The 27226-nt window shown below is 37.4% G+C and overlaps 1 protein-coding gene across 4 annotated transcripts in view; it reads right to left on the bottom strand.

Moving 5' to 3' along the window:
- Positions 1-27226, bottom strand: part of ADAM23 (ADAM metallopeptidase domain 23) — a 175955-nt gene that overhangs the window by 55544 nt on the left and 93185 nt on the right. For all 4 annotated transcript variants that reach the window (XM_082467038.1, XM_082467039.1, XM_082467040.1 and 1 more), the window contains exons 4-9: positions 21736-21799; positions 11387-11469; positions 9965-10028; positions 5989-6061; positions 5103-5179; positions 3335-3400 (exon numbers count right to left, since the gene is read on the bottom strand). In XM_082467038.1, the coding sequence (XP_082323164.1) occupies positions 3335-3400; positions 5103-5179; positions 5989-6061; positions 9965-10028; positions 11387-11469; positions 21736-21799 (427 nt within the window). The remainder of the gene's footprint in view (positions 1-3334; positions 3401-5102; positions 5180-5988; positions 6062-9964; positions 10029-11386; positions 11470-21735; positions 21800-27226) is intronic.

The following is a 27226-nucleotide window of genomic DNA, read 5'->3' as shown; positions in this document are numbered from 1 at the left end:
AGAGTGTAACTTGGTCTTAAAGGAAAAGGAATCTATTTAGTTCTATTGTATCGATGCAATATTTATTTAAATAGTAGAAATCTAACAAGGACCTACTGTATAGCACAGGGAACTGTATTTAATACCTTGTAATAACCTATAATGGAAAAGAATCTGTGTAACGGTATCACTTTGTTGTATACCTGAAATACTGTAAATCAACTATACTTCAATTAAAAAAAAAACAATAGAAGTCTTCTTAGGTAATTTCTTTCTACTTTAGGCATTATTATCACTCAATAATAAAGGCTTTCATTTTTTTTTCATTTCCTAACATGTACTCCCTCCAAACTTATCAGTACAAATTACAGGGTTTTATCTGGTTTCAAAGATAGATGTATACATTCCTAGTTCTCACTCATTTTAATAAGAATAATAAAACAAATTACCAAAATTTACCATTAAAAGATTTGGTAGTCTAAATAACATAACTTTATCACAGACTATACGGTATAATATTAGAAATTTTCTATTTACAAAAACAATATTTTAAAGGAAGGCATTATTTTACTATTCATAAGATAAAGACAAGATTATTTAAATGCTTCCCATTTTAAAAGATTTACAAATAAATTCAAAATATATATAATGTTTAAAAAATTATCATTTCCTATTTGTATAGTTACTGAAATCTGCTCTCTGATTAATGGCTGCATGTATTTTCCTAACAGAGATTTGGTAGAACAAGAGATTTGGAATTACAAGTCATGGGTTGGAGAATTCTTCTACCAATTACCAGCTGTATGTGAATGCACTTTGTGAATTTAAAGGCATTGTATATATCTTAATTATTTTCACTACTTTAAAAGTATATATTGGATGTTGGAAAAAGTTTAACCTTCTAAAGCCATAATTTCACAACATGCCACAATGTTAAGGACTGAGAAGTAGCTGGACAAAATCTCAATGTCCCAATCAACAAAAATAATTCAGATGAAAAAATTATCTTGGGGTTTCAAGGAAATTAATGTCCATCAGAAACTCATATTTTAGCCTTCATTATCTAAAACGGCTACCCACCCATTTGGTTTTCCTTCCTATCAGGGAAGATCTGTCCTAAACTGTATGTAATTCTTTTTTTTTAATTGTATGTAATTCCAATAATTCTGGTTCTTACCGACATATCTCAAGCAATGTACTTAAAAGCTACTGGTACAGAAAATAAATCTGCATACCATACTAAGAGGTATGCTATTGCATAACTTCATGTTCAGCATAATTGAGCCAGTGCTTGGTAATTAATAGAAAACACCTGTTAAAGTAGAGACTCAGAAGTTTAAATATAAATTAAATCATCATTTTAAAAAATGTATAGGGGCTTCCCTGGTGGCGCAGTGGTTGAGAATCTGCCTGCCAATGCAGGGGACACGGGTTCGAGCCCTGGTCTGGGAGGATCCCACATGCCGCGGAGTGACTACGCCCATGAGCCACAATTGCTGAGCCTGCGCGCCTGGAGCCTGTGCTCCGCTACAAGAGAGGCCGCGATAGTGAGAGGCCCGCGCACCGTGATGAGGAGTGGCCCCTGCTTGCCACAATTAGGGAAAGCCCTCGCACAGAAACGAAGACCCAACACAGCCATAAATAAAATAAATTAAAAAAAATAAAAATAAAAAATAAACATAGAATAATCATTAAAAAAAAAAGTATGGTTTCAAGATCTTTTCTACTGATTAGAATTTGACTTTTTCATTTTTGTATGAAACACAACCTTATTCTATAGTCTACTAATCTAATTTTGATTTCCTTAAAGAAAAACAAGGACTTCAAGATATTTGCAAAGCAATCAGAATTTTTGCTGCAATCTTTCACAAGTTTTTCACCTATACCTGACTCTTAGGTATGTCTTAAGAGTCTCACCTTTATAAAGTCTCTCCAGAAATGTAACTTAGTTTTCATAAAGCAAATTACTCTTTGTCTTAGTTTATACAATTTAAAAAATTAAATTATGTAATTACAACAAAAAGTACAAGTGGCCTAAACAGTTTGGAAAGTGGGGCAGTGGGTTGCTGGAGCCAGCTCCCACCAGTTCAGGATTCAACTGGATTCATCTTTTCCCAGGTCCTCATTTAATGACCTCACTTTGGTAGCCTGAAATCAGCCACGGTGGGAGTATTTACACCATGGATATAAACAAACATTATAAATCAAGGCTTTTTTTCAGAGAGCCAGGTATTAAACATTTACCAGCACAGCACAAGTACTGAGTATACAGCTGTCCCTCAGTATCCGAGGGGAATTAGTTTCAGGAGTCCCAAAGATGCCAAAATCCACTGATGCTCAAGAGCCTTATATAATCTGGTGCAGTACATTACAATGGATTCAGTCGGCCATCTGCCTCTGTGGATACAACTGTACTAGCAAATAGCGTACTGACCAAGACCCTTCAGAATGCTCTAGGCTTCAACCAAGATATTTTTTTTAACTCTAATATTTTTTTAATTAATTTTTATTGGAGTATAGTTGCTTTAGAATGTTGTGTTAGCCTCCACTGCACAACAAAATGTATCAGCCATACACATACAGATATCCCCTCCCTTTTGGACTTCCCTCCGATTTAGGTTACCACAGCGCACTAGGTGAGTTCCCTGTGCTATACAGCATGTTCCCATCAGTTGTCCATTTTATACATAGTATCAATAATGTATATGTGTCAATCCCAGTCTCCCAATTCCTCCCACCCCACCCCTTTCCCCCTTGGTATCCATACATTTGTTCTCTAAGTCTGTGTCTCTATTTCTGCTTTGCAACTAAGATCATCTATACCATTTTTCTAGATTCCACATATATGCGTTATTATACGATATTTGCTTTTCTCTTTCTGACTTACTTCACTCTGTATGACACTCTCTAGGTCCATCCACGTCTCTACAAATGACCCAATTTCATTCCTTTTTTATGGCTGAGTAATATTCCATTGTATATATGTACCACATCTTCTTTATCCATTCCTCTGTCAATGGACATTTAGGTTGCTTCCTGGCTACTGTAAATAATGCTGCTATGAACATTGGGGTGCATGTGTTTTTTTGAATTATGTTTTCCCTGGGTATATGCCCGGCAGTGGGATTGCTGGGTCATATGGTATCAACCAAGATATTTTATAAGGGAAATGGTTAAGCAGAGTATGGTTAAGAAAGTTCCTACTTTATCTTCAAGAGGGGCCAATGGAGGACAATAATTGTTTTCATATGTCTTTTAAGCACTGAATCACGTTTTTGACAGAAGTAAACAAAAGATTATTATTCTTTCTTAAGTAAGCTGTCAGATCTAAAATTCATTGATTCTATATTCTTACCGTTTTGTGATCATTAACAATCATAAGTTCCAAATATTTCATTTCTTCAAACACACCACGAGATGGCTGTGGAAAATAAAAATATGTGGTCAGAATGGTGGTTGATAGAAAATATCTCTGATGCTGACTGTTAAGTGGTAGACTGACTTTGAATTTCAGAAGAACTCTTTGCTGCTCACTTTATGAACATCCTCAAAGAAACTTGGTCAGGGAAATGAAAAAAAAAGTGACTGTAAAGTGTGGGTAAACATACAAGTATTCAGAAAAGAACTGTATTTAATTATCATTAAAGTATTCATCCAGATAGAGAGCGCTCATGTTGTTTTTATTTGATTTTTATATGTAAAAATATTCTAGAGAAAAATGTTCAGTGTAATTCTGTTAAAATAAATAAATCTCAATTTCTTTGGCATTAAGATATGATAAAAATATTCACATCTACTCAAAACTTCAAAGAAAAACTGCACAAAACTTTAATAAGAATAGCACAGTACATCTGGAACAGGTACCAATGTAATCATATAGAAACCTTAATTCAGTGGAGTGAAATTCTCATAATAATGTACTAATTCTTAACCACACAACTTCTCAAAGGAACAAATGTTGACAGTTACAATATTCTGAATTCTTCTAAATTTTGATTACTACTAGATAATCCTTTAAGAGCAAGGGCTCAGGATTTTAGCTGTCGTTTGGACTTTTATTTCTTTTTCGTAGTTGGAAGAGTACATGATCATTGATCAGTTGTATTTGATAGGGGTGGGCTGTAGTGAAACATCAACAGCCTAAATAAAACTTATTACCAACTGCATCTTCAAGAGTAAGCAAAAAGAGGTCTCTAAGTTAAAAAAAATTGTTTCCATAATCACCATAATACAAAGAGCAGGCTCATAAAAGAGAGGATGATTTGACCTACAACCAAGTTTTTGATGGCTGGTGGTCTAATTTTTTCACAAAAGTACATTCAGCAAAACATTATCTAAAGTGTGCAATTTTCAGTATAATCACTCATTAAGTTATCTAGCAAATTACCATGTAATCTATATGCCATGGAATTAATTTTCGGTTACATAGCATTCACCATGTAATTACTAAACAGTCCCCATCATTACAGCTTTCTAATCTATTATGAAATAGACTAGGAAGATAATTTCAGTTACAAAGCCCCTATACATTTATCAATACATGGGAGCTCTATGACAGTTGTTGATTATATAATTACATGATTCTTATTTAGTAACTATCATGATACTAATGGCCAAAGAGATTTATTCTGTGCAGAAAAACACATCCAGCTTCAAAGTGCGGTATAACTGTTTTTAATTTGAAAAGAAATACAAATAAGCATGATTAGTCAACATTTCAAAACCTAACTCTTCCCCTACTTTTTTGTTAGTAGATTATTTTATATGATAAGTCATACCAGAAAAAAATAAACAAATAGAAAGCCTGCTCTACTTTCAATAGAAAAAATGCACTGCAATTTTCATATGAAAAATGCTTTGAAAACAGAGCTAAAACAATACATTCTTCAGATGCCTTCAGGGTTCACAGAACATCAAAATCAGTTTATATCACTTACAGGGAAAGCTGAATAAAAAGCACCATGCCCATAAGACTCAAATCATAGGGTATTTTGGTTTTGGGTTTTGTTTGTGAGAGGAAATTGCCCAAATCTAAACTGTTATAGGTACACTTAGCCACAGTGTGATGACACGCACACAATTTGAGTGAAAGAGCCCCACCTACAACTCAACGCCACACTCACATTCACTGCTCTCTTCCTTCTCCTTTTCAACCACTGTAATTCAGATAGGAAGGGCCATTGGTCACTGCTTTCCACACCTGTGCAAAAGAAAAAGAATACCAAAATTTATGTTTGACTGCATTTCAGTGGGAGAATGTTTTTAAAATATTCTATGAAGGAATAGCAGCACTGATAGCATTTGTCATCTCAAAATCAAAATAAACTAAGGTGAAAAAAGCCCACCAATCATTAAATATTTCACATTTTCATAGTCACAAATATTAATATAATTCAAAGGTATAATTTTCTTCCAAACCTCATGAAAAACTTTATGAGCTATTCAAGAATCCTTGGAATATGCGTATTTCATCTACAACCACCTGACCCTGGATATCTGAAAATTTAGAAGAATTCTACTATGCTTAATTCATTTTAGAATTAAAAATAATGTCTGGCATAAGCTTTTGCATAAATTACTAAAGATTTGGGGTATTAATATACAGAAGTAACATCACATACTCCAATAATCCAAAAGAAGCTTTTGCCAAATCAGCATGCTTGAGATGCCGCAGGACGAGAGCATAAGACACTACAAGTTGGTTAAAGAGCAGCAAACTTCCAGGAAAATCTAAGGATGAACCTCCCTGTAAATCACTCTGTTAAATCTGGCCACACTCTCCAGTTCCTAACACAGCTTTACTTCTGGGCTTCATATTTCAGTCTTTCCATCAGAAATGACTCTCCGTGCTTCATTACATGAAAGCCACAGTTCACTCCACTGCCCACCCACACTGCTCACGCCAGATCTCAAACCTACTCCATTTCCCAACAAGCCTGCATGTCCACTGAGCTCCAAGTCAAGGCTCCTAGTACATAAAATAGAGTGGCTTCCTTAATTAAAACTTACTGAGATTCTTCATTTGCTTAGAATATTGTCCTGCCAAGGTTTTCTCGATTATGTGTGGTCGACCTGTGCTTTTCTGAAACAAAAACAATTGTAGTCAATTAAAAAGCAAGATGTGATCACACCTCTACAGAACAGTGTTAGCACTTTCTCTAATATCTTTCCTAAAATGTAAACATTTATATGCTGATGTGTTAGTTATCAAAAATGAAAAGTAGATGGTTTTTTGAAACTTGAATTTTAAATAAAATAGAGCATCATCCAATTGCCCCAGTTTAGATAAAAGCATAGTTTCATTAGCTACTCTTAAACCTTGGCTTTCTTCAAAGCCATGAATAGGAAATTCACAAGAAAAAAACACAAATGGGCAATGAATATATTTTTTAAAAGGTGAATACTACTTGAACACTCCTTCAAAATGCAAATAAAAAGATATACCAATTACTGACATCAAGTTGGCAAAGGTTTAAAAATTATGATAACTCTAGTCAATTATAGTTGCAAGGCAAAACACTTTCACACTGCTGGTAGGAGTAAATTGGTATCATAGTTCAGAGAGAAGTGTAGCAATTCTATCAACAATCTTGAAAATATTCATATCCTTTGCCCTACATACTACACTTTTAGAAAAGTCTTATTTCCATCACTACTATTAGCTTCCATTACTGAGTGCATAGTATGTGTCAGCCAATTTAATCCTCACAAGAACTCCATACGTGCATATTTTATCCCCATTTTACAAATTAAAATATTGAGGCTCAGAAAGATACATTGTTGAGTTAAAATTATATTACAAAATAATGATCCAATTTATTTTTGAAAATATGGGAACATATCATTGAAAAACTGGAAGAATGTACACTGAAAGGTGAGGAGAAGTTATCTCTGGGGGATGGGATGATGGATAATTACTACTTGGTTAGGTATTTGCTTAATTTGCTTTTCCAAATTCCTTACAGTGTTTTATAATCAGAAAAGTTATTTTAAAAAGTGTTCTTAATAGATTACATAAAAGACTTACAATAATGCAAAGTTTAGCTCTTTATTTATTACTTGAGAAATAACATGAATTCTTACTATAAATACTAGATCCATATTACTGGACTTATTATAAAGCATACTAAAATTAATAATAATAAACTAAACATCAAAAATCTAAATTCAGACTTCCCTGGTGGCGCAGTGGTTAAGAATCCGCCTGCCAATGCAGGAGACACAGGTTCGAGCCCTGGAACGGGAAGATTCCACATGCCGCGGAGCAACTAAGCCTGTGCGCCACAACTACTGAAGCCCGTGCACCTGGAGCCCGTGCTCCGCAACAAGAGAAGCCACCGCAATGAGAAGCCCGCGCACCACAACGAAGGGTAGACCCCGCTCGCCGCAACTAGAGAAAACCCGCGTACAGCAACGAAAACCCAACACAGCCTAAATAAATAAATAATATTTTTTTTTAATGGACTGTATTTTTTTTAAAAATCTAAATTCAAGTAGACTAAACTCTTAATTCTGGTATCAGGTGAAAAGAAAGATACATAGAGTGATGAAACTCACAACTAGCAACATAATTTTAAAAACTAATTTAAAGTTTCAAGCACTGTTCCTTTCCCTCTACCCATGAAGAAAATGAGGATAAATCATTACATGATTATGTAATCATTACATCATGAATGAAAGTCAGGCAGTAAAAAAGGAAGGCAAAAAAGAAAAGGCATGAAGTATATAACAGTCAGATCCTAAAGAATATGATTATGGGTTTAACAATGCAAAACCAATGCTTTAAACATTATGATAATAACAGTTTATAAATCTCTTCAAGAGTTTAATAGACATAGTCACATATATTTATTAATTCATCAAATGTGTAAAATTGTCCTACTAGGGATGTAATGAAAAATTATCTCATTTTACCTATTTAAAAACTCAAGGCTTAGGGAGTTGTTATTTTGGGTTTTTTGTTTTGTTCTTTGTTTTTGTTTTTGTTTTGTTTTGTTTTGTTTTAGATTCACAGGGCCATTAATCAATGCCAGAAATCAAAGTCAATTTTTTGCTGTATGAGTCAAATAATTTTGCTGTGTACAGGTTATCTACCTACAATTGGAGTAGGGGAAAAATATTTTACTTAATCAAAATGTCTTTATCTAGGTGGGATGGTCTTCATTATCTGGTAATTTTTATAATTACTAGTTGAAAAATAATACTGGTTTATTCAAACATAAAACATTTAAAACTTAATGACTTTTCTGCCTCAAATTTGAGATTACCCCATATTCATACATACACAGCAACATAAGGAAAATAAACGTTTGTCAACTGTTCTTGTCAATAGCCTGAATGACTGTTTCCTGTCTCAAAATTATTTTGTCTACATTTGAAATCTCTAAAGATTACAAAAAAAACATTTTCTGCTCCCCATCAATGATTGCAATATCCTGACTCTGTCACTTTCAAAATATTCTTTTCCCATTAGCAGTTCTTTTCACTGATATGACTCCCCTACTGTTACCTCTTAGTGCCTTCACCTCCTACCATTCTCCCCTGTCTGCTCCTCTCCAACCTAGTTGGGTTCCTCACAGTTCCTAGAACACACTGGGAATACTCCTGCCTCAGGGCCTTTGCATTTGCTCTTCTCCTGCAATACTTTTCCAGCCCCCTAATTTCCTGAGGGTCTTCATTCAAAACTCACCACCTCATTGTGTGTTAAAATATAAATTTTAACTCTCCTCTCCACTTTCCTGGCTTCATTTTTTCTCCTTAGCATGCACTATCTAACATACCATATGCAATTACTTATTCACCTATTTATTCCTGTCTCTGCCCCTGTAGATTACAAGCCCTACTAGGCTCAGGCTCTGTGTCTATTTTGTTCACCACTGTATCCCCAGCACCTAAAATACTACCCAGTATGTAGAAAGCCTTCATTACAATATTTTTTAATATATATATATTAAATATTAAATTTGGTTGCCTTCTATTAGTGAGCAATATGATTAGAGTACATGATTTACTTTTTTTCCAGTTTTATTGAGATCTTATTGAAATATAGCATTGGATAAGTTTAAAGTGTACAACATAATGATTTGATATATGTATATATTACACAATGATCACCACAGTAAGTTTAGCTAACATCCATCACCTCACATAGTTACACATTTTTTTCTTGTGATGAGAACTTTTAAAATCTATTCTCTTAGCAGCTTTCAAATATACAATACTGTATTGTTAACGATAGTTACATGTTGTACATTACATCCCCAGAATTTATCTTATAACTGGAAGTTTGACCTTTTGACAACCTTCACTCATTTCCCCCACTGGCCTCTGGTAACCACTAATCTATTCTCTGTTTACATGAGTTCACTTTTTTTAGATTCCACATGTAAGTGAAATTATACAGTATTTGGTTTTCCCTGGCTGATTTATTTCACTCAGCATAATGCCTTCTTGATTTCTTATCTAGGTTGCTGGCCTATACATGACTCCTAACATTATTTTCTCCCCTATCTCAAAAGAAAACTAATATTGTATAATGTAATCATAGTTCAACCCACAGATTTCCCCACTGAAGATTCTTAGACTCACAAAAGTTATGTACTTGCTTGCAGTCATACAATTATCTAAAGACCATGAGAATAAAAGCTAGCTTAACGGAAAACAAGGTGGTCAGTACAAAATAAAGCATCCTCTCTGCTCTTTCAGTAGACTGGGAAGAACTGGTCTTAGCTTCAGAAAACCTAGGTTTGATGCCTCTTACCATGCCTTACTGGCATGTGGCCTGGGATGTGTAACTTAAGCTTCAAAACTCATGGTATCAGTCCAAGTGTGAAATAAGGTGCTATAGATAAATGCACTTTGAAATCTACCGGATTGTCTCTTTATTCCTCAAAAACAAAGATGCTGGAAAAGTAAGGAAAAGGAAACCATAAGGAAACTGATGTCACAGTCAGACTCATCTCATCATGAACCAGCTCAGACTCACCTCATCATGAACCAGCTCCAGTGGTTCTATCATATACACAAAGGTATTATCTTCAAACATACCACTATGAAAAGAAACCACAGGAGGAGACAGTTAACAAATATAGCACACATAGTATGTCTTTAAAAATAAAGAGTGTATCTGAATAAATACCTTTATACTGTCCCAAATCAAATTCACATACCTGCATGGAATCACACTGTGGTCCCAGCACTGCACTAGACAGCGTATAGGCTACAGAGAGTGTAAAAAGTGTACACCAAGAGCATACACATTATACCTGGCATAATTAGTTTTTGAAATTAAATGGACAGATAAGAAGATTAAACTGGGATAGAACTATTCATGCTGTTCCAGTATCTCAAGTTATTATTACAGAACCATGTACAACTAGCACAAATTTGTTATGCAAATCCAATATCATCTGTGAGAAAATAGGTTCTTCATGTATAAGAAAAAGCTAAAACCATCTGATTCTGAAGAGGCAAACAGAAGTATCTTTATGCTTGCAAATTGCGAATTTCCATTAAGACTCTGTGTTGAAAATCACATTTAATTTTGAGAGACACAGGATTTTTTATAAAGTGTGGAGACAGGATTTTCAAGATCCCTTTCATCACATGGCCACAACAGACCTTTACATGAAGTGTTACTGTGTTCGAGTCTAAAAGGCACCTACAGGGGCTTCCCTGGTGGCGCAGTGGTTGAGAATCTGCCTGCCAATGCAGGGGAAACGGGTTCGAGCCCTGGTCTGGGAAGACCCCACATGCCGCGGAGCAACTGGGCCTGTGAGCCACAACTACTGAGCCTGCGCGTCTGGAACCTGTGCTCCGCAACAAGAGAGGCCGCGATAGTGAGAGGCCCCGCACCGCGATGAAGAATGGCCCCCGCTCGCCGCAACTGGAGAAAGCCCTCACACAGAAACGAAGACCCAACACAGCCAAAAATAAGTAAATAAAATTAAAAAAATAAATAAACAAAATAAAAGGCACCTACAGATGTTTTTTAAGAGCCTGCCTGAAAGCCGAAGCATGGGCTCCTCTCTTTCGAACCCCACCCTTGCCTGGCCACCTCCTGCTTATCCTTAGGTTACGTTGAGTGATAGTTCCTCTGGGGGATACCTCTGGGAAACCTTTCTGGACTAGGGTCGGTCATCCCAAAAGTCCCTGTCCTTCCCCTTCACAGTACCCACCAAAATGGCAATTAAATAATAATCTGTATAATCCTTTGTTTAATCTCTAAATCACCGGCAAACTCTATGTGTTAAGAGAGCAGGGACTTTGCCTTCCTTGTTCATGACTCCACATCCACTCTCTAACCCAGGACTGGTACAGAAGAGTCACTAAAATAACTATGAAAGACAAGATGCAAAGGGTGAATGGATGAAACCAAGTTCATTCTCCCAATGACAGTCCCACATACTGAAGTCCATTGCAGGTCGACAGAGCCACCCTGGAGTCCTTGATACCTCTGATGTTTCCATGGTAATAACAGTGCTCTCCACCCTGCAATGCAGAAGAAGATTTCATTGATAAATTATGCTTTCTCCATCACGATTCACTCTTTGGGATGATTCTGTAAAGCAAAAAAGAAAGGCAAGGATGATCCTAGAAATTCCTCCTGTTTGATAGGAAATCTCAAAGAGCACTAGGCAATTTTTCAACTTTTCTATAAGAAGCAGGTGTATATTCAATGTAACGAAGGAGAAAAGCCTTTAACAGAGGAATACGACACCAATGCAACTGGAACAACTTATATACCTTTCCTAAGCATGTGAGGGAGTAGACACTTACCAGACATTGTTAGGGAATAAAGTCTTCTACATCACTGAGGAGAGGCCCCCAAAGGTGCTGTTTAGAATCATTTTTTATGGAAAACTACACAAAGCTTGGGGATTTGCTTTCTTACCTTTTAAAATCAGTTTTAAAATTTTCTTAGAAATAATATATGAACTTAGTTTTCAAAGGCAAATAGTAACTGTGAGGACTGTTTTAAAAAACACAGCAATTTCCTGTCGCTTTCTCTCACCACCGAAACATTTTTAACACTTTTAGCTGTTTCTTCTGTTGTTTACCAATGTATTTCTGAATGGAATATTTATACTGTTATGTCCTGATTTATTTCACTTTAGAAATTACCTTCCTAATATAGAATCTTGAAATCCCCTCTCGCCCCCCATACATTCCAACACACATCACAGGCTTTTGGTTAAATTGATATTTAGTGTTTGTATTATGACTATGCACATATTGTTCATAGCTGTGCCACTCTGATTACATTGTCTTTTTTGCTCCATTTTAAATTTTTTCGAGAACTTTTATTTTCTTCTTTGCTTTTCCATGTATTTAGCACGTACATAGACCCTATTATCTAAAACATTATCTACAACTCTTCTAGTATGGTCTAGCACATCAGGTAATTTATCACATCTATTTTGTTCCTGGAGACACCCCTCTTGCTTCACCCTCCTGCTGGGCCTGATGCACAGCTGCTTTACAGGACTTGTCTGTAGCACCATCCTGGGAACTCCTTTGTCCCCTTTCTATATTGAATCCTAGATCCCATGTCTTCTCCATTCATGGTCCCCTTTCCTGGAGGTATATATCCCCTGGTAATTTGTTGAAAAAGTGTTTGTAGAAGATAAATTTGATGAGAACTTGCATGTTTGAAAACCCCTTTTTCTGTCTTCACACTAGATTGATCTTGTGGGTGGGTAGAGAATTCTAGATTGGAAATTATTTTCTCTCAGCATTTCAAAGGCATTGTGCACAGTCTTAAAGCTTCTAATGTTGCTGTTGAGAACTGGAAATTATTCTAATTGTTGACATTGTCTATACAATCTATTTTTCCCCTTTCAAGAAGACTGTAGGAAATTCTATTCACACCCATTTTCACGAAATCTCAGGACGTGCCTCAGTGGGGACTTTGCTTACTGATTGCACTGGGCACTCTGTGGCACCTTTGAATCAAGAAAATGCACTCTACCCAATATTCTGTAATAATCTATATGGGAAAAGAATCTGAAAAAGAATGGATTCATATATAATATATGTAACTGAATCACTTTGCTGTACACTGGAAAGTAACACAACATTGTAAATCAACTATAGTCCAATATAAAATAAAAATTAAAAAAAAACAAAACCTCAGACTCTTCATGAAACATATTTGAGCCTGTGGCAGTGCAGGTAATAAATAATATATCCATTAAAATATTTTAAAAAAGAAAATGCATGCACTTCAGTTCTGGGAAACTTCTATTATTTCTCTGATAACCCCCCTCGTTTCCATTTTCCTCTACAAGCTGAGCTCTTCTACCAGAGTAGAGAAGGAATGGCTGCCTATCTATCTGGGGTAGGGAGTAGATCAGGAATTTAGTACCTTCTCCATGTAGACTTTCAACCAATCTTTCTGTTTTCTGGCATCTTCAATTCCTGGGGCTTTCTGGGTGCAGGGACACAAGTTGGCTTTGTTCTGCTTGGTTTTGTCCCAGTGGAACTTAGCAAAGCAAGAAAAAACTCAAACCTAAGACAATTACTCCTCATCCGTCTGCTTTCTATCACCTACAATTTTATGGACACCTCTGGTCAGCTGTCTTCTCTTCTCTTGTCTTTATCCTTGTGAGTTTACATCCTTTTTAAAATTCCTTAACTGTTATTTGAGTGGGTTATTACCAGGAAATTGAGATAAATATAAGTACTGAATCCACATTGCCTAACCAGAAGCTTCCTATTTGTTTTCTTTTATTTATTTATTTATTTTATATTGAAGTATAGTTGACTTACAATGTTGTGTTAGTTTCAGGTGTATTGCAAAGGGATTCAGTTATACATACATATATATCTCATTTTTTTCAGATTCTTTTCCCATATAGGTAATTACAAAATACTGAATATAGTTCCCTGTGCTATACAGCAGGTCCTTGTCGGTTACCTATTTTATATATAGTAGTGTGTATATGTTAATCACAAATTCCTTAAAGAGAATACTGACTTTGACTTTTTATTAATGATTTACATTCATCTTGATCACTGCTTATTAAACTGTATTACAATAGCCTCAGAGGCTATTTAAGTGCCTAAAGGGGTTCACCCACACATCAAATGACCACTCCCCAACCAACTCACTTTGTTTCCTTTTAGTAACTATAATACACAGTTTCAATGTTGGTTTCTAAAATTGGTATTATAATATTTTTACTATTTTGTAAAGGATTGCTTTTCCATTCTCAAAGAGCAACTCTGTATATAAATATTCACTTCTATATAATATGTCAAGTTCTATTTGCATTTTCAACTCTGGAACTTATAAGCACAAATGGTATCACACATTTCAGTAATTTGAGAATCCAGGTCAATACTCGGCAATTAAATTTCAGACTCTTCCCATGATTCTAAAAACAACCATAGGTAACTGTAAATTCCATGAAACCAATTATTTAGCACTTTGTGTCACACCAAAAGGCTATCTTAAGTCAGGTGATTGTTAGAAGTACACAGCAAACACTGTCATATTTACTTGACCTTTCTAAGAAAAGCTCTGTTTTTTAGATTTTCCTACAAACAATCTTTTTCCCCCCAGAAAATATTTCCAAGTCCTTTCTTAGATTTTAGTTTCATTCACTTGCTGAAGGTTGATGCTCTCTCAGTATAAAGGTCATTGGTACCTGTTTTAACTAAGGCAGAATATTATCTGAAGGGAACTGTTTGGTTCACTGTATATCTGGATGTGGATCACCATATTTTCTGGACTTTAAATGATATTTGTGGTAACATCTAATCCCTGATGTTTGTCATCATAAGAAAGCTTTAATATCTAAATTGTGGAATTATATTAAGCACTCTAAGCAATTTGGCAGGTTCTAATTTAGTGTTAGTATTAGTAGCATTAGAGGATTTTCTGAGTTTCTTATTGCTAAATTTATACCAAGTTTTTGAGAAAGCATTACCAGAAAAATACTGTTTGGCAACTCTCCAGATTATGCAGCATTTTGTTAACACCACTACAAAGTAACATCTTCCGGTATTTCATATTAAATAAATCCCCGTTAAGAAGACGTATTCCCTCTTGGATATCAGGATGACAGGAGCGGGTCACTGCAGAGGGGCCCCTTGCAGAGGGCCTCGTTAACGAAGACACTGAGTAGTCAGCTCTGGGGGTGCCTCCACCCAAGGAGCTAGCCATCTGGAACCCTCACTGTCTCACTGTAACTGCTATCTCTATGCACAAATAGGAAGACACTCACAATGTGCTAAAAGGCTCTGCCAAAGACAGCAAAAAGCCAAACTAAATCCCACAACTTCAGGCTCCAGTGTTTCTTTTTCCAATCAGGAAGGCCTCAGACAGTTCAAGAGTGCTGGCCAGACCCTTCGAGATCACCACTTATGAGTGGATCACAGATCTGTGACTAGGCAAACAGCAGGCAGGAGAATCAAAAACAGCTCATTCAGCACACGACACAAGTCTATGTGTGCCTCCATGGGCATCAGCATTTTCAGATTAAAAACTGTCAGTCAGTTACTTACATTCAACAAAAATGGAACATCTAATAAATGAAGATTACTGGGTAGTCAAAGGAACTTAAAAATCCTAGTAAGCGTGCTCCCCAACTTTCTCAGCCCACCACTTCCACATAAAATCCCACAAGCCAGATAATGCTCGAACAACCCCATTGGAAACCATCAGGCAACTCCCGCAAATAATGAAACACTGAAGTCATGTGCATCCTTTAACACATTTCCTAATCAGATGTGTAACAGCTCTGTGAGTCTAGTGATAACTTGGCGAGGGAAAAAAAAAGATTTGGCTCCCTGGTATTATTGACTGAATGACAGGAATGATTTGATTCTACTCACTTTATTTTGTTCACTTTTTTTTGTTCTTTTTTTAAAATTGGAATATAGTTGACTTACAATGTTGTGTTAGTTTCAGGTGTACAGCAAAGTGATTCAGTTTATCTATCTATCTATCTATATTCTTTTTTAGATTCTTGTACATTATAGGTTATTACAAGATATTGAGTATAGTTCCTTGTGCTACAATACAGTAGGTCCTTGTTGGTTATCTATTTTATATACAGTAGTATGTATATTTTAACCTCATACTCCTAATTAATCCCTCCCCCACCTTCCCCTTTGATTTTACTCATTTTAAATAGAACCTATTGGAAACAGAATCTATCATTTCAATATAATTTATTTTAAAATTGCCCCACCTTTGTGTCTGTTTAATTATCTCATCTGCTTCAGTAAAGTTCAATCAGCCAATTCTTATTATCTTCATTGCTTAAGAAACCCTCATAAACCTGGGCATTCATGGTGACCAGGAACTGATGTTTTCAATCAACTCCTGTACATCTGGATAAACATTTGAAAAGAAACTCCACAGGCCACATCTCACAAATGTGTATATTATGATATTCCAGGTTCTGAATATGGTAATTAAAAACTCTGACACTACACTCAAGTGATTATTCTATATGCATATCTTTAAATACTTCAAACTTGTCAACCAGCATGATATATCAATCTATTTAATAAATCATTGGGCTGGTTGCAAAAAAAGAAATAAGTTTTTAATAATCTATGGGCTTCCTTGGTAGCACAGTGGTTAAGAATCCACCTGCCAATGTAGGGGACACAGATTCGAGCCCTGGTCCAGGAAGAGCCCACATGCCGCGGAGCAACTAAGCCCATGCACCACAACTACTAAACCTGCGTGCCACAACTACTGAAGCCTGCGCGCCTAGAGCCCGCGCTCCACCACAACAGAAGCCACCGTAATGAGAAGTCCGTGCACTGCACTAAGAGTAGCCCCCGCTCACCACAACTAGAGAAAGCCCACACGCATCAACAAAGACCCAGCACAGACAAAAATAAATAAATAAAATTTTTTAAAAATCTATAATGGGACACATGTACCTGAATTTGAATACTACAGAATAAGGATACAAAAAAATATTTCAGAGAATTGGACAACTTGAGAGCAAAACACCAGTTTAATTATTTACCTTCATTAAACTCAAGGGGAAAAACATGTTCGGGTATGAGAACAGTTTGGCTGTACTATATATATTTTAATGCTATATACATTTTTAATAGTTCACACAAATCATACTATTCAAATTTAAAATAGCTTTGTGAGGAGCCAGTGTGGTCTGCTCTCTTGATTTTCTGGCGAGTTTTTTTAGCCTCCCAGTCAGGAGCTTTGCCCGCAGAAGCCCATTCCCTCTGACAACAATCCCTGCCAAGAAGCCTTCATGGATGAAGTGAGCTTGAGCTGAACCATGGTAATGATTTAATATGGAAAGCATAAAAAACATTCTAGGAGGGAGACGTGATTAAAATGACAAAAGAACAAAGGCAAGAATAGAATATAGAACCCACAAGGACAGGGATTTTTATCTGCTTGGTTCACTAATGCACATCCAGCTCCTAGATCAGTGACTAGATCAGAGTGAGTGAAAGCAATATCTGTTTAATAGATAAATAAGAATGGCTTCTTCATGAGCCTAAGTGACAAGACCAATCTGAAAGGACCAGAGGATTTATGTTTGTTGAGACACTGGGTAAATAAACTCCCATTGCCTACCTGAGAAGTTTTTTATTTTGAGATGCTCTTTTATAGAGTATAATTCAGTGGTTTTTAGTATATTAAAACAGGGCTGTGTAACAATCACCACTTTCTAATTCCAGGATATTTTCATCACCTCAAAAGGAAATCCTTTGCCCATTAGCAGTCATTCCCCATTCCTCCTTATACCTCCCTAACCTCCCCCAGGCCCTGGCAACCACTAATGTACTTTCAGTCTCTATGAATTTCCCTCCTCTGGACATTTCAAATAAATGGAACCACATAATATGTGGTCCTTTGCAACTAATTTCTTTCATTTAGCGTAATGTTTATAAGATTCATCCATGTTGTAGCATGTATCAATCAGTACTTCATTCCTTTTTATAGCTGAATAATATACCACATTTTGTTTATTTATTCACCAACTGATGGACATTTGGTTTGTTTCCATTTTTTTGCTATTATGAATAACACTGCTATAAACATCCATGTACAAATTTTTTTCTTGGACATACATTTTCAATTCACTTGGATATATACCGAGATGTAGAATTGCTGGGTCACAAGATAATTCTATGTTTAATTTTTTGAGGAACTGCCAAACTCTTTTCCAAAGCAGATCCACCATTTTCCATTCCCATCAACAGTATATGAAGGCTCCAGTTCTCCAGATCCTTGCCTGCACTTGCTATTGTCCATGTTTTTGGTTACAGCCACCCTAGAGGGTGTGAAGTGGTACCCATCCAAGTTTAAAATCAAATGAGGGAGTGACAAAGGTGAAACAGGGATCAAAATATCACCTTCAGTTTTAGTGTTGTTACATTGGAGGAGAGGATCAGCTGAGAATCCAGTGGGCCTATTAATGCTGCCCCCTAATTTAGCCAGACTTACCTACCAAGGCACAGACAACATGGGATAACCAACACCCTCCCCCAACCCACCCACACCCACAAGGGCTGCCACTGCACAACTGAGAACAAGTAGAGAAAACGTGCTCTTCTTGTAGGGAGGTGGATCTCACCCAAAAAAGGGAGGAAAGGACTATGTAGCCATGCCCAGCTCCTTCCCACCAGTTAAGTCGCTCTTCTTTCCCTGGGCAAGAGGGAGCAAGGGGTCAGGCAGAAGCCAGGGTGAGAAAATAGAGCTGGGAAAGGATGATTTCCCCACCCCATAAGGATGAAGAGTAATAAAGGGAAGTAGGGACAGAAGTACTGTATCTATCTATTCAGTCTTACACTGTTGGCCAGGTGGCAGTTCTTTTCATAAGAAGAGAAACCAAAGTATTAGTAAGCATTTAAAGTTAATGGTTCACCTAAAAGGGATTTAATAGAAATATATAAAATTTGAAAATAACTATTATACCATCATACTGATGCCTAACTCCTTTAGAAGAACTGACACACTAAAAATTAGCTTATTTTTAATAGGTTCATCAACGAAGTTGACCAACAAATCAACAAAGTTGTTTTGTCACATACTGTGTGCAAAGCACTGTGCTAGGAACTCTAACAAAAGCTATTGTTCTCTTGGTGCAGAAGGAAAGTTCTTCCATGTGCGTTTACTAATACCTGGCACCTATTCTATACTGCCTACTTAACCTATTGATCTCTCCAGTTCCTACATTTGCTTCACAAGGAAAGAAGCCCATTTAGCCCACTTTCGTCCAATAAAAGTAAAAGCCTAAGACTTTAGCCTCTTCTTAACTAGAAGTGGGAACTAGGTAGGGGCTTCATAGTTGTGATATGGGAAGACCTAGACAGGTTCCTCCAAAGTGTGGTTCATCATTTTGTTTGACTCTAATTCCCAGAATATTTTAAACGTCCACATTTAGATTTCACTTCAAAGCCAAGTAGCCTATTAGTGATTCTGTCCCTCCCTAGTCATGTGAATAATGGTGCGTGTGTGTGTGTGTGTGTGCGCGTGCACGCGCATGTACTTTTGTCTAAATAGTTTGAGATCTTCGGAAGAAAGGTTGCATGGGTGTAAAAACAGGTTTATTAATCTAGCCATTCTTACATACTGATTTTCTTTTCTGGTACTTGATACAAAGATTTTCTTAAACAACATGGAAGGCAATGTGAAGTTTAAAAACATGCTTTTAAAAACGTGTACATAATGGTAGTAGGAGCATGAATTATACAAACTTTCAGAAAAAAAAAACCTGTCAATATGTAGCAAAAGCCTTAAAAATATACCAACTCTTTAACCCAGAAAATTCCATTATCAAAATTAATCCTTAATCAATTGTTAAAGAAGTGTTCAAAATGTATCTGGAAGGTCTTTCCTTAAAGTTATTTGTACAGTGAAAGAGTAGAAGCAATCTAAATGTGTATCACTATGGGATTAAACAAATTATAGCAAATGAATTGGAAACAATATGATACATTTTTTAAAAATAAAAGTTTAGAAGAATTTTTAATGCATGCTAAAATGTTTTTAATATTGTTAGCTTAAAAAATTCTCCCACAAGATAATGTGTACCATATCATCTCAGGTTTTGGAGTGTTTGTATAGATACATACACATAAAAAACAGACTGTTACCATTCATTCATTACATATAAAGCAAGTAAGTTTGGGTATATAAACTGTTTGGAGAAAATGGGTCATAAATAAGAAAAAAGCAATGAATACAAAAACAAACTGCAATGAACACTTCTTCTGTCAGAGTTAAAATACCCTTTGTTTTAAGTTTTAGTTACAACTGATACAAGATCTGACGTGTCTTATTCATGATAAGGCCTCCATTTGGGACCTCAAATGACCTCTGAAGGCCAATTAGCTATTTCATTTCTTTAAAAAAAAAAAAGACCTTCTTAGTGAGAAGTTTGGATCAGGTTACCGCAGCCTGCAAAGGTGGTTCATTTGCTGAGTCTGTAAAGGTCTCATGCAATCTTCTCTTCTCCAGACTCATGATTCAGCACCTGCAGTGCTCACAGCACTGGTACAGCTGACAGAAGCTTTGTTTCGTACAAATGCCAGGCAGCACTGTTCCCGTGCTTGATTTAGCATTTCTGTTCACTTTCCACAGCATTAACTTTTAGGGAGATTCAACAACCCCCCAGATGCAGCCTAAGGTGAGAACTGACAGACTAGTAAGAATAATATATGGAAGTTCTTAATCTAGGGCATAAAATTCAAAGGTTTGGAACGCACATCAAACTACAAACGTCCCAACTGTTAGTTGGACAGTTATAAATCCTGAGAAATGCCATGACCCCTGGGCAGTAATCTCAGTTCACACCACCTATAAATACTTGTTGAGAGGTTATCAGACTGACAAGCCCAGGTCTCCACACTGTACAACACAACAAACCCATACATGAAAAGTCCACTTCTGTGCCAGTGCTCATTAGCAATCAAAGAAAAAACCCAGTAATGTTTCCCCCCTTTTTTTGTTTCCCTGTTTGTGTCCCATTCCCATGGCACCCATGGACACTGCTTAGGCTCAATGGCACTCTGTGGCCTTCTTACAAATCAGAGTCTCTGGATGCAGCGATTCCAGGGATTTTCACCCTGACTGGTGGAGATCAACTGTGTTCCTTACATACAAGTAATCTCTCTCTCTTGTTTTAATCTAAACCCACTTTTCCTTATTGATCTTCCAGGAAGAGAACAGTTAACCTCCAAATGAAGGAAATCAAGCACCCCACTGCATTTATATTACAATGCTTGGTGGTCTTGAGAAGGCTTATGTGTCCTCTTTCCACTTCAATTTCTTCCTTTGAGCAACAGGAATAATAATACCCACCTCAGAGAATTGTTGTGAAGATGGAGAGGGAGAATGTTCCCGACATTCCTTTCCCCATCTGTCCTCTGTCCTTCTTGGGTACCAAAGTCCCTTGGACTAAACAGTCACTCTAACAGCCCACCCAGTCTGGTCATTCAATTTCTCTGCCCATGAGTCTAGTGCTGCCATGGAACTGGAGAGCTCTTGATACGTTCACTTACATAAGATACTGTATGTATAACCAAAACAATGATCATTTCTTTATTGGCTGGAGTCTCTAATGTTATCTCAAACATTTGTAAATTTTAATCAATTTCTCCTAAACTTATTTTAAATCTAAAAATAATAGCCTTGCATAAGAGGCCAGAGGATTTTAGTGAGATAGACAACAAAACAATGAAGTGTGCAATGAACAGTTCTATGATTAAGTATATTTATACTACAGGATGTCCATATGCTATTGACCATACCTTAGAGTACTGTGGTTTCCCATTTTCGTAGTGAATCTCCACATAATCAGAAGACAGCAAACCACTACAAAGGAAAGAAAATAGAGTGATTTCCACATCTAAGACACTTGGAGGTTTAAAAATAACCAGCTCAATAAATGGATGTGAGAGCCTTGTAAAGCACAAAGGGCTCCAGTCCACAGTAAGGACAGAACAGGTTATCATCAAGAGTCTCAAATGTTAACCAGCAACAAATCATTCCTCCGTCTGTTAAAAAAGATAAAATACAAATAATTTAAAGATGAACTCCTTTTATACACACATTCATCATTTGATTGATATGTTAATATGGAACAAAGAAAAAGGCAGGTAACGGGAGAAGACAGGCTCTATATAAATCCCACAATTACGCTCTAAACAATTGGGATCTCAAAACAATCGTTGAGGAAGAGCACAGAGAAAAGACCAGATAGAAAATATTTCAGGCTTTTCAAGCCACAGGGTCTCTATAACAACTACTCAACTCTGCTGTTTTATCACATAAGTAGCCACAGGCAGTGTGGTTATGTTCCAACAACACCTCATTTAGGGACACTGAAATCTGAATTTCACATAATTTTCACCAGTCAGGAAATTTTTCTTCTTTAATTTTTTTCAACCATTTGAAAGTGTAAAAAACATTCTTAGCTTGAGGTCTGTACAAAAACAGGAATGCTGGATTTGGCCCACGGGCCATAGTTTGCTAACTCCTGGAATAAAGAATAACAGTTAAGAATATAGATTGTGAAGTCGGAGTGGGGTTTAAAACCTAGCCCAGCTCCTTGTTAGTAGTGTGACTGTGGGCAAGTTACCCAACTCAGCCTTTACATGAGTCACATGGAGACAACAAAGAGTGTGAATCTCATACACACCAAGAGGATTAAATGAAAGCATGCACATGAGAACTCAGCGCTGAGTATGTGCCCAGTAACGGGCATTGCGGCTGTCACTATTTTTAACTCAGCTTCTTCCAACACATTTCTCCCTATACAATGTGGGAAATAAGAAATATGTGCCTCCGAGGCAGCTCTGGATTGTTAGGACATCCGGGTTCCTGTCTGGGCTCTGCCACTAGAAATAATGATTATAAGAGATCGCTCACATTGACTGAACCCTTAGTACATCCCAGCCACTGTTCTAAGGACTATAAAGGTAGAACTCATTTAACCCTAATGGTAACTGAAGGACAACAGTAGGTTCTACAATGAGCTGGATGTGTGCCCTGCATTTAGGCCTCCATCTCCTCTTCTGCAAAAGGGTTGGAGCAGACGATGCCTCAGGTCCCTCTTGCTGTGACATTCTATTTTCTATAATTCTGCCTAGTAGTAGGTTTTCTTATTAGGAAAACTTGACACTGCTTCTTTAACAGAAGGATGGGAGGACCCAATGATTTCACATCATTTTGAGAGCTGCACCCGATGTGGCTCTAAAATGACCCAGTGCGGAGGGCTGGAGGAGGCTTGGAGCCAGTCAACAGAATAACTGGGAGCCACGTGTGTCCCTGGTCCAGCCTGGTTTCCTGTGTGAGGAGAAGGACAACCTTTACAACATGGAAATAAAGCAGGTGCTTGTACCTTGGACAGGTTTTCCTATTGAAATGACTAATCAAATGTGTGTCTACTGATGATTCTACATTTGAAACTAAATTATGGTACGTCTACTCATTCCCTTTTCAAAATCTCAATAATAGTAAAAGTAATGAGAGTTCTTAGCTCTCTAGACTTGAGAATACCTGAGAAGATACAGAAATGTCTTTCAGTTCTAGTTAATGAAGTCAGCACTGCGAATGTACGTAAACAGGGTTGTTGCTGGCAACATTTCTCTGAGGAATCTTTCTGCAACACCAAGAGGCAGGGAGGTTGCACGAACTGCATTTTAATTACCTCTCTCTACAGGTAATTCATTATTTTCAAAGTTCTCAACCACACCATCACTGGAGCATGTCTAACAGTTGAAAACAAGGTTATTTTAGACCCCAACTTTTGTTTATAATTACAAAAGCAGATAAAAACATTCTAACCATTAACCACCAAATGGATAAAGGTCACTTTGATTATCATATTTCTCTCTTTTCAAGGGCCTTTTCCCCACCATGGACATACCTATATCTAATATCTCACGCATTTGAGAATCTTTTTTTTTTTTTAACTTATTTATTTTATTTTATTTATTTTTGGCTGCGTTGGGTCCCACACAGGCTTTCTCTAGTTGTGGCGAGCGGGGGCTACTCTTCGTTGCGGTGCGCAGGCTTCTCATTGCAGTGTCTTCTCTTGTTGCAGAGCACAGGCTCTAGGCACGTGGGCTTCAGTAGTTGTGGTGCGCGGGCTTCAGTAGTTGTGGCTCGCGGGCTCTAGAGCACAGGCTCAGTAGTTGTGGCGCAAGGGTTTAGTTGCTCCGTGGCATGCGGGATCTTCCCGGACCAGGGCTCGAACCCGTGTTCCCTGCATTGGCAGGTGGATTCTTAACCACTGCGCCACCAGGGAAGCCCTGAGAATCTTAAAGAAGAAAAATAGCTACTTTTCTAGGACAGACAGAGATAGACATAAGACCATATCTTCCCTTTCACAGAGACACTCTACTCTCCTACCTCCTATAAATAGCACCGCATCCCCATTTGCACCATCCTTCCCTCCTGTCTGACCATTCTTCCCTTAAAACTGTTTCTTTCACTTATCACAGTGTCCCCAGCACCTGGCATAACGTCTAGTGCATAGCAGATGCTTAATCAACATTTGCTGAGTGAGCAAACATCTTCCAACATCCACTATACGCCAGGCCCATACCATGTGCTGGGAAGTGGGGATGAAGAATGCAACTCTTGGGGCTTCCCTGGTGGCGCAGTGGTTGAGAGTCTGCCTGCCAATGCAGGGGACACGGGTTCGAGCCCTGGTCTGGGAAGATCCCACATGCCGCGGAGCAACTGGGCCCGTGAGCCACAACTGCTGAGCCTGCGCATCTGGAGCCTGTGCTCCGCAACAGGAGAGGCCACGATGGTGAGGGGCCCGCGCACGGCGATGAAGAGTGGCCCCCGCTTGCCACAACTAGAGAGAGCCCTCGCATAGAAACGAAGACCCAACACAGCCATAAATAAATAAGTAAAATTAAAAAAAAAAAAAAATTAAAAAAAAAAAAGAATGCAACTCTCTGAAACCAAAACTAAGCAAATCAGTACAAATGTATGAGATTCGCCATCTCATCCTAGAATATTATTTGTAATCTTCCTGAAAGTGAATTAATGTCAACTGAAATGTAATCTAATTACAAAAATCTTAACATAATTTTGAAATGAGACTTTTCAGTGAGGGGCAAGTAACACTGGAAAGGAAGAACTGAATAGCTAATTGTGTGGTGGTGTGTCTCCAGCTCCACCCTGCAGAAAAGGAACAGGTCATCTGTATCTCTGTAGGCCTGAAGATGAGTTGTCTGGCAATCTCCACCTGCAGATGTTCTCCAAGGCCCTTCCTCCACCTCTGCTCTCTGTAGTTTCCCTAGTAGAACTTCCTGTTGGAAATACAATGTTCTAACATGCCAATACTGATCTATTTAGCAATTATGGTCCCGAGTATAAACAGTCATTGTACCTTCTTGATTAGCCAGTTGGGTGTTTGGTTCTGAGTTGTCTGATAACTTGGGGGGACTGATGAAAAGGAATTTCTGAACATTCTAAGTTCTGAAATAAACATCCTTTTTCTAGTCATTTAAGTTACAGAAAAGCTATACACCCCAGCTACTACAGTCCTTCTCATGCAGGTTATCTGGTGAAAGAGAGGTGGCCTTGGGAAGTAAGGAGATGATAAATGTAGGATGGAAGTTCAAAGCAAGGTGAAAGAGAGTGGAAGAATTGGAATAAGAAAATTCTCTTTTGATTATTGTTATGGAACCCTCTTGCTCACTGCCTTCATGGTGAATCTATATCACAAAGGTAGTGAAAAGAACTTGAACTAGACAATATGATTTTACTCAGCACATGAAGTACAAGTATAAGCACCTTAATGATGCTGAACTCCAAGAGCAGGAGAATGGCAAGACTATTAAAACATGGCAAATGAGCCAAGAGTCAGATCAATGAAGGGGACTGTGGCAGAAATAATGCTGCATATCCACCAAATCCCATTTCATCTTCCCCTTCCTAGAACAGTAAGACTATATTTCACAGCTTTCAGAGCAGCTAGGTTGGGGTCAAGAGATTGAATTTTGGCTCATGAGATATGGGGGGAAGTAATGTCTATTCTTCCAGTTTGACCATTAAAATCCATGCTTGATTATCCAAGCTCTCTCTTCCCTGGAACCCTGGCAGTCACATGCCCTGGAAGCCACATGCCCTAGATGGCACAGCTACAAGGTGAATGCAGCCTAGGTTCCTACATCCTGACTGGAGAAGAGCTTCCTAGGAAAGCCACTCAAATTGCATTAGACCATAATGTGGGTAAGAGACAAAATATTACAGTGTTAATTCTCAGATTTCATCTTTACTATTGAAACATGGTCTAAATGATTCTAATTCCAGCATCTTTCACAAAAAAAGTTTTAGAAATTTATGTTCAAAGAATTTCAGAGTCATCAGCAAATATACAAAGAGAACTTCTATAAGATCTAGGCATTGGAAAATCACACAAAGAGAGAAGTTTTGCCTATATAAATATTTGTTGGAGTCCTTGAGTTTGAGATTTATGTGTCTAATGAAAGAAGGTACATGAATAGTCAGGTGGTCAAAACTCCAAAAGTTTATATCTTACATTCCTCCAAGGAGGCTCATTATGAAAAAGCCAAGGATCTGAGTAATTGGAAAAGTAACTTACCAAGAATCCCTAGTGCCTGGAAAAGTCATTAACCAAGAAGAGTGAATGACTTCTAGTTTTTTGGAAGATAACTTGAATCCCTTACTTTAAAGAAAGAACTATATGCCTTCTTTTGGACAATCCCGGTCATGGCGAGCTGTGAGTGGGTTAATCAAACAAATTAAGTTGTTCAGAATGGGATGACATAGAGAACAGGGCCTTGAGCTCTAAGGAAGACTACTAGGAATGGCAAACATTGGACCACAAGATGTGGTCATCTGCCCTCTTACCAATTTCTGTTGATTAAAGAGTCCAAGGATCTGGCTTGGTAACACATTCGTTCATTTAGTGACAACAAATGCTGAGCACTATGGAGATTCTCAACTTCATGGGGCAGCAAGGATGACAGCGTTGGACAACGAAGCACCATGCCTGCCCCCTCTTCCCACTAGAAGCTTCACATTTTTCCTTTTATACACATAACTATTTTAATTCATTAAATAATTACTCTAAGTTGTAATGAGGAGAGACACAGAATTTAAACTAGTATATTCATACAAGCAGAAGCTTGTAACTTTACTATTATCCTACTGTCCTTACACAGCTTTCCTTTTTGAACACAACAGACTTAAAAAGTAAGATGATTCTTCAACCACCACTTCTCTCAAGTCTTAAGAAAAAGTTAGACTCATCCC

The sequence above is a fragment of the Balaenoptera physalus genome (genome assembly GCF_965194825.1).
Source record: "Balaenoptera physalus genome assembly, chromosome: 6".
Lineage (NCBI taxonomy): Eukaryota > Metazoa > Chordata > Mammalia > Artiodactyla > Balaenopteridae > Balaenoptera > Balaenoptera physalus.
The sequence above is the reverse complement of the archived record's forward strand: the minus strand, read 5'-3'. Positions and strand labels throughout refer to the sequence as shown.